Below are 8,539 nucleotides of genomic sequence, written 5' to 3'. Positions count from 1 at the left end.
TTCTGGTAAACTTGCAATTGTCCAGGATAGAGAGGCGATGGAGAGACATGTGGACAGCTGTTAGTCATCTACTATGATGCTCTACACTACCTCGAAGAAGAGGGTTTCCTCAACATTGGCAATGCTACACACCTCTTCTGTTGCCATTATGTGTTCCTGCCACGGCTACAAGATGACCTGGACACATTCCGCAGTGGCTGGGCAAATCATCCTATAAGAACAGAAGGCCATATGACCCCAAATCAGCTGTGGGAGCTGGGACGAATCCATCACCCAATTCCAGTTTCTGATAACATGGAGGTAACGTTGTCCAATTTTTACAACTTCAGTGCTTTCAATAGTATTGATCCCTCAGCAACTAAAAAACTGAAACCGCTATCCATGCTCTTGCAAACACCTACCAACTCCATTGAAACTTCCCCTGTATTTTCAACCCAGAGCAGCCTTTAAAGAGAGCAGGTGGCTATAAAGCCTCAGTTCCCCGTCAGAAAGGGCAAGGTAAAGCGGTGGAAATATTTTAACTATCGCAGTTATACTGTATGGCACACGTTTGGATGGGTCAAATGCATAAGAAAGGTTTCCTGCTGAGAAAATGTAATTTATCTTACCATTACATGTGAGAACAATTCATATTTAGCTGAGTGACTTACAAAAGTGTAGGTCAGAATAAGAGCCATGAACATTTACTAAACAACATTGGCAGTGGTTTAAGGCTTATGTTCCTAGAAAAGGAGTTACAGTATGTGAAAACAGAAAGATAATTGAGTAGGAGCATACAGATTTCAAAAGCCACAAGTGCCCACCTTACTGCTGCTGTCTATCAAGATAATTCATACCGCAAATAAATGAGGCTTTCTATTTCTGTTATTTTTAGGGTGTGGATATTCCTCAGATTGAGTGGGAGAACAGTGGATTTGCTCCTGATGGCCACTCTAGTGTCATTGTCCCAGACACAGAGAGCCCACTGACTGATGGACAAATGGCTGCTTTAAGAGAAGCTGTTGACCCACGAGCTGCCTCCCAGTCCTTTGGCTCTGATATCTACATTGCTGCTGTTCAATTTTGTGAGCATGTTCTATCTGATGACTGAGAAAGAGAGCTTAGGTGTTTTTCTCCAATGTATCCAAATGTGGCCCAAGCATCCACTCCACCTTTGTTTCCTTGTTATTTTACAGATGTATTATGTTTTATGGCAGACAACTGTTCTGCTTTTGGAATCTTCAAATTGTCAAGGAAAAATAATAAATTAACATTTGAAGAATGACAAATGTTCTTTTGTTTGTTGTTATGCGAACAATAGTGATGTCAGATTTGATCAGACACATAACATATTAAAGATACAATTGGTCAATTCATAAAATGGGAAAGACAATCTAAAAAAGGTCACGTTTGATATTTGATCACTGCTGCCTATTTGATTAGTTGCTTGGAGTTAATCAGCACGATTAACAGGTGCTTCTGACTACCCTCAGCTCTGATTGGTTGTTGTCCTTTAGCTGATCCGTAGACCCTCAGGTGTGTGTAAACTACAGGTTATGAAGTTATCAGTATTTGCCATGAGAAGCAGGTAGTGATCTGTAATCTGCTGAAAAAACATCCATACTGTGCATCACTAATACATATACTGGGCTGTCCAATATACAACAGGCTGATTCTGAACAGAAGAAAGGGAGGACTTTATTTAGTATTTCCACAGCAGAAAAATACTTAACACTGGAGTCAATGAACACCTCTGCCTTCTACCAACACATTACACAAGACCAAATCCTGTTTGACAAGTTCCAATACAAGCCAGCATTACATTTTCAAAAGATGCATAGTCCTTGTAATGCCCTGGGATGCGCAGGGTCTCGTAACAGGTTGAGGCAGTGGGGAAGCTGCCGTTGACCACCTCAATGGACAGATTATTCCGTGGCAGAATCTCCCACCCGGTCCAGAATTTCACCAGATTGGCCATTACATCAGGTGACGCTGTGGATTAACCAAAAGTTGTTTAAATGAATGGTTGCTACAATAAAGAAAAGTAAGTTAGGAAATTCAAATAATTTTTAGTAGTCAATTAAAGCATCACATTTGTTATCTGTACTGTAAGAAATAGTTGTAAAGTAGCTTTTTTTACTTGAGTGTCTTTGCACACCTGCATGTGTAGGACAGTTGTGTCGGAGTGAAGTAGAAAGCATATCCAAAAGTGGAGCGCACACAGGTTTGTAAGATCAGGAATGTAACATATTAGGTCTTATACTTAATATCATCATACTTTACTTCAATATCATGTTGGCATTATTTCTAACTGTAAACATACCATTTTCAATGAAGCGGCGAAGATATCCTGATACACGGCATTTTGTGTCAACTGAACAGTCATCGTCCTCATCATCATCATCATCATCACGAGGCCAGGTGATGCGCTGAAGAATGCCCTACATTGACAGCCATATAAAATAACAACATGGTTACCGGACACTAGTGTGAGAAATTTGTCTTAAAATGGGATTCATTTTTCCTCAAGCCATGTTTGATGAACCTAAACAAAACTAGGAACTAATCATAAAAGATTGATTACAGGCACAATGACTGATACTGGATAAAGATATGAAACCTCTGTCATATAATAGCATTCAAGAAAGGCTTGGATTTAAAAATATTACATGATATGAATATATATTATATACAAAAAGATAAAATTGGACAAATTTACCGCAGGGCTATAATCCACTGCTCCCTCTTGTGGAAATAGCAGGGCCACTGTGTCAGGGCGTTGACTCAGCATGGCCCACATTGGCGTCTCCTTAAGACCACGTCTGAGCTGCTTAATTTGACTTATGACACGTCCAATTACCTGTTATTGACAATAACAGACAGAAGGTGGAACACTTTTTATCTCATCCACAGAAATTGCTTTGGGATAATGTTCTGCATTGTCAATATATCATAACATTTCACGCACAGCATGGATCAACATCTTCTCAAAAAGCCATCTGCGGTTATTTCCGGTAAGGCAAGGGAGGTCCCAGGCGAAGGCCAAGTCCCGGACACTTCTTTTACCCTCATCAGAGATTTTGGATTCCCCTTCAAGCTTAAAGACACAGAGGGAAGAGGAAATAGAATGATAAAATGTGTGACGGACGTCGGACACTACACGATGGGTGTAGAAATTCACCACCCTTAGCTTTTTTTCCACAATATAATACAGCACACAGAAAAAAATAGCTAAAAGGGTGGAGACTTTCTTGCTTCAGTGTATAAATAAGTGAAGAAATAATGGGGTTGGATTGAAAACATACAAGCCTGATTGTTTCCCGGATGTCTAGGTCTGGACAGTCCTCTAGTGTGACAGTGGCAGTTTCAGGACTTCCTCCAAGCAGGACATGAACAACAGCAGGGCTGAGCCCCGACAGGCATGGTCCTCCATGCACGAAGGAGTGTCCCACCATTCTCCAAGCCATGATGAACATAGGCTGAGGGCACTAATGGCCTGGCTCTCCATCAAAGAGCCGTGTTCCGTCAGTGTTTGCTGTATAAGAGATGTTACATTGAAACAAGTTAAATTAAGTACTACATCCAACACTACCATTGGGTAGTTGTATTTATTTTAACATTTTTATTAAGATTACAATTGTTTTGCCATTGTAGGCATAAACATATTTATTATGACTTTTAGAACTTTTATGGTTAGGTGAGCAAAAATATAAAAAAACAACAGAAATGTAGGTTATATTTAATAAACATTTTAAAACACAAGACATTGCTCCTGCAAGCAACTGTAAATAGTTATTTACAATTCATCTTACACAAAGCTGCATTCTACATACCAAAGTTGATGCAAAACCCAGAGTTCAGCTTGTCCATGCAAGTTGAGAAGAAAAAGCGACTAACCACCCTCTCCAATGGCTGCATCACCTGCAACACAATTCAGGGTTTGATATAGACCATTTAAACGGAATTGCATTGCTTGGCAACAGCTTATGTCGATGTTTACCTCCTGTCAACTGATGACATTCACATACACGGCAACTGGAAATAAACTGGGACACATTTAGAATGTTTAAGTTTACAACTGAAATGGTCTATAGTAAAAGGCAAAAGCAATAGGTTTAAGTTTTCCTAGACTACTATGACATGTAATTGAAGCTACCTTCAAGTCTGCATTTTAAGGGTCGTCCCCATTCAACGTTGGGTTTCTTATAGAAGCAGATTAGTGCAGCGTCCTGTTCCGCAGGGCTGCTTCTAATATCCATGCTGAGAAGTAAGGGATTCTTCGATTCATGAATGCTCAGAACATCATCTCGAAACTGAGATATGGCCCTGGTAGGATCCTGAACAGTGAGCCACTCTAGTAAGAGACAAAATAAAAATGTTATCAGTTAAGCTTTCACGTCAGACCTGCCTGTAAAGAAAGCCAGCTCTGAGAAATACATTCAGTAGACAGTTCATCAGTTACAGCTCCCTATTTATCAGAATGTACCTTTTGACCTTTCCTTAGCAAGGATACAATTTAAGAAAAGTATTTAATTTAAACCAATAAGGTGTAGACTATGCCATGTTGGATATGCTACTCTTTACTGCACCACCACAGTTTACCCTCCATAACATTCTTGCCCCACAGCAACCCTGATTAGGACCTACCTTCTGTAACTGCTGCGCTACTTCCGGATGGTCCAGGCATTGCTGCTTGTTCTTCAATGACAGTAATCCTATCCAACACCTCATTTCCTGCACTGCCAACATTCACAACATACTTTTTCTACACTTATATTCTATTTGTTAGACTGATTTAATGTTTTACATCTGTCAATATACCTTTCCCCACATGAAGCAGCATGTGCCTCAATGGAGTCAGCTTGATACATTTCCATGCACAGAGGACAGGGCTGCTGCTCTGGTGCTGTGACATTTAAGTTGGCAAAGATGAACAAAAATCAGAGGTCAGCAAGAACCACTGCATTATGTCATAACTGTATTTTCCAACAAGCCATGTGTCCTTACCATGAATTGTGATTTTAGGGCATCTGCGTGTAATGATAATGGAAATGAATTAATTTGTACATGTTATCTTACCCTGCTCACAACTATCCTCCACAACAGCCAGGCTTTCATCACTGTCAACATCAATGATGTTGCAAGACTTGATGTGTTCTGTCAGGAGCTGCAGTGGAATGGCTGCTCCACACTTCTGGCACGTTGCTTTATGCATGCTACTGAATGCTTCATCCGTTAGTAGCAGTGGAGTTGTGTCGAGTTCTTCTTGCATTGGAGCTATGAAAAAAGTAGATCTACCCCCCCGGTTTGCAGCCTTTATGATCTTGCCTGTGTAGCCAGTATCATCAGGTTCCACAAGGGAGAGTGTCCGTGTACCCCATCCACCTATAGAGAACATTTCAATGGGAAAAAAATCCTTTAATGGCTTGATGGATAAATTAACTTGTTTATTTTAAAAAGTTTACAGTTAGACATGACTTACATGCATTCAGTTGATAACAGAGAATGGCATGCCAAAACACGTTCAACAAAAATGAAAAGAGCAATTCACAGCTCTATTTGGTGAGCATTTAGTCAAAATAAAAGCTGACACCATTTCAAATATGATCACAAAGTTTTGCAAACCTGCTGGTTTGTAAAGCAGCCAACCACAAGTTATTTTCTCCAGTTTTGGAAATACAACTTTGAGTGTATGACATAACTGTAAGAAAAACAGTAACACAAAACAGTTTTAGTTAAAAAAGCCAACCGTTCACAATTAATAAACATGAATTCCTTCTGAAATCTGCTGAGATGAAAGCTCATTGTACGAGCATGTCAGTCTTGCTTTAATGCATTAAAGCATAATAATTTCAAATGAGTTAGCTTGGTTGGAGAATTAAAGCCCAGGCCAAAAACTTTCCAAATACATTCAAGCAGATTATGTTAAAGGCATAGGTCACCCAATATTTAAGATTCAGTCATTATCTTTTCATCGTCATGCCAGTGTAAACTCAGAGGAGATGGCTCACTGCCAGAGTAGGTTTTTTCCAGTCAATTGCACTAAATAGTTGGCAGTCTTAGTTGCCACATCTCAAATAGGAGTGGTGTAGCACTAATTAACAGAATTATTCATATGTTACGTACAACTATAGCAACAACTATAACTCATCTATCGCATCTGCTTACCTCATTGTGTGTTGTGCTCTCATCTAAGTTAGCAGTCCTGCGGCCTAGCCCCGCCTGCAAGTGCACTAGTTGCTCTGGCCCTGTTGGAGTTTTTTCATACGTCTTTGGTAACAGGTGGAAAGCAACTTCCATGGGTTTGGGTCTCTTGGCAGGAACAAGAGTCGCTGCAGGAAAACGCCTCTTCCCTCTTCCCTTAGTGAACATACCTGGAAAGGATCTGTGGAAAATAATAAAATAAATAAATTAGTATGTGTACATAGATCAAATATCACAATATTTGTTACCTAATACCTTCATAAAGATATATTGCGACGAGATTGTAGTGTGGACTATTGGTGCGTTCACAAAATATTTACACAATGAGAAGTTTGATGAATAATCATCAGTAATGTAGATATAATGACTATGAGGATAATAATAGAACAGCTAGAACAATCTGGAGAGTTCAGAAAGTACATAATTTAACTGTAATGCAACCTTTAAAACCTGGACAAGACACTTATTATTACTATGATATCTAGACTCAAATCAAGATGTCGATAAAAATATATTGCCCAGCCTTGGTTAAAATGTGATCTACATAAATATTAATTACTAATACTATCAGTTTTTATCTGATCAAGTTAATGTGCAGAATCTAATTATGAACCTTGTCATTTCCATTTGAAGAGAAGGTCTTGGTGGCTGATGGCCTGGCCTCTCATTCTGGCCTCCTGGCCTCTCATTCTGGCCTCCTTGCCTCTCATTCTGGCCTCCTGGCCTCTCATTCTGGCCTCCTGGCCTCTCATTCTGGCCTCCTTGCCTCTCATTCTGGCCTCCTGGCCTCTCATTCTGGCCTCCTTGCCTCTCATTCTGGCCTCCTGGCCTCTCATTCTGGCCTCCTTGCCTCTCATTCTGGCCTCCTGGCCTCTCATTCTGGCCTCCTGACCTCTGTTCCCTGCAGGATTGTTTCCAAAAATAATCAGTAAACAAAGCCTGTAATTGTTAAGTTAACAAAAATAATCTATGTGTACGTAATTATAAGTGTATTTTTAACACTTAACCTTATTTCTTGACTGGGGCAAGGGACACTGCCACAAGCTGCAATCCCTCCTCTTTCAGACGGGCTTATCAAGGACATCAAGTGTCTGACTGATCTTAGAATATCAGCATTACTATCCTGTTAACACAAATATGGCACAGAAAAACATCACACGCTGAATGAAAATATTACTGAACTATTATTAATTAACTGAATTAGTTTACTGAACTTGAATTAACATGTTTAAATGCAGGGCTTTTGTAAGAGAGATGTTGTACAATGTAGCACTAGTAATTTTACTGAAGTAAATTATCTGAAAACTTCATTCACCACGATTACTTCTAACAACTTATGGATGTTCTTGCACCCCCTTTAACTAGTCAATTTGACTTATCTAACGGAAGTGAGACATTATGTATCGTAACGTTACTTTGAAAACCATCAGGCGGGATCATCCACCACACACACACACGGTAACGTCGCTATTCACTTGAATGATAACTACAGAGCTTACTGACAGAAAGGCACAAGGCTACATCACTCATTTAGCTAGCTAATGTAAGATACAAATGCTGTCGAGCCCTCACTGCTCGTAAAATAAAGAGCACAAACTGACTACTTACCCGAGCTCCGCTGTTCTCCGTAATTTTTCTCCCGGGCTGTTGTGATCACATGACTGACAAAGCCGTGCTCTGATAGGCCAGAAGTCGGTTTGATTGCATTAGGGCTCTACTGCTTATCCTGTCTGAGTAGCCCGGATGATGCTGCATCGCAATTTTTGACATCGAATTTGACACACCGAATTTTTGGACATCGAATTTTAAACACCGAAATATTTGATGTCGAATTTTTTTCACTTGAATTTTTGGGATCTGAATTTGAACATTCAAATGTTTTTAACTTGAATTTTACATTTTTATTTCACATAGATAAATTCGGAGGAAAAAAAATTCAGATTCATGATTTTCAAAGTAATTATTTCCAATGCTATAAATTCGGTGTCTAATAAAATTCGAATACTTCTGTCTCTTGTTTGCTTCCATACTGCTCCTCTTTGAGGCAGCAGCAACGACTAGTTTTAGCTCTCAACAAGTTTATCTTACCTTTTTTCACCTAGTTAACATTTTATTTTTTATTATTCATGCATATTTTACTAATCACTCTCCCCTCAATGGAAATATGTGTTTACATAAACGGTGACCAAACCCTTTGAGACCCACAGAGATAACTTAGACTAAGTTAACTATCTAAACACTCAGAGAGTCCCTTACCTCACCTGAGCTGTAGTTATCAGTCTCTAAGTCTGACAGGAGAGGACTCTCCTCCACCTTGTTGTTGAAAAGCTGCTTATATCCGTTAGCGCAGCTAGCT

General features: G+C 39.6%; 2 protein-coding genes across 2 annotated transcripts; both read right to left on the bottom strand.

The window, feature by feature from the left end:
* Positions 1-1,675: 1,675 nt before the first annotated feature.
* LOC117447972 (uncharacterized) lies at positions 1,676-3,434 on the bottom strand. The gene is made up of 6 exons (XM_034085012.1): positions 3,285-3,434; positions 2,948-3,076; positions 2,699-2,839; positions 2,303-2,420; positions 2,120-2,137; positions 1,676-1,971 (listed from the first exon to the last, which is right to left on the bottom strand). Exons 1-6 carry the CDS (start codon positions 3,432-3,434, stop codon positions 1,751-1,753), a joined length of 777 nt encoding a protein of 258 aa, XP_033940903.1. The 3' UTR covers positions 1,676-1,750.
* A 437-nt stretch (positions 3,435-3,871) lies between these two features.
* Positions 3,872-6,836, bottom strand: LOC117447971 (uncharacterized). Its single transcript, XM_034085011.2, has 8 exons — positions 6,797-6,836; positions 6,148-6,364; positions 5,605-5,680; positions 5,059-5,364; positions 4,801-4,885; positions 4,627-4,718; positions 4,136-4,333; positions 3,872-3,900 (listed from the first exon to the last, which is right to left on the bottom strand). Exons 1-8 carry the CDS (start codon positions 6,808-6,810, stop codon positions 3,872-3,874), a joined length of 1,017 nt encoding a protein of 338 aa, XP_033940902.1. The 5' UTR covers positions 6,811-6,836.
* Positions 6,837-8,539: the final 1,703 nt, after the last annotated feature.

Source organism: Pseudochaenichthys georgianus, chromosome 6, assembly GCF_902827115.2.
Source record: "Pseudochaenichthys georgianus chromosome 6, fPseGeo1.2, whole genome shotgun sequence".
NCBI lineage: Eukaryota > Metazoa > Chordata > Actinopteri > Perciformes > Channichthyidae > Pseudochaenichthys > Pseudochaenichthys georgianus.
Note: the sequence above shows the minus strand (reverse complement) of the source record. Positions and strands in the feature narration are given on the sequence as shown.

Coding starts and splice junctions, on each gene's coding strand:
- LOC117447972 (XM_034085012.1), bottom strand. CDS start 3,434: ATGGTGGGACACTCCTTCGTGCATGGAGGACCATGCCTGTCGGGGCTC. Junction 3,077..3,284: donor TCCGGGAAACAATCAGGCTT/GTATGTTTTCAA, acceptor TGTGTCTTTAAG/CTTGAAGGGGAATCCAAAAT. Junction 2,421..2,698: donor CAGTGGATTATAGCCCTGCG/GTAAATTTGTCC, acceptor CTGTCAATGTAG/GGCATTCTTCAGCGCATCAC.
- LOC117447971 (XM_034085011.2), bottom strand. Junction 4,886..5,058: donor GGAGGATAGTTGTGAGCAGG/GTAAGATAACAT, acceptor TAAATGTCACAG/CACCAGAGCAGCAGCCCTGT. Junction 4,334..4,626: donor TAGCGCAGCAGTTACAGAAG/GTAGGTCCTAAT, acceptor GTCTCTTACTAG/AGTGGCTCACTGTTCAGGAT.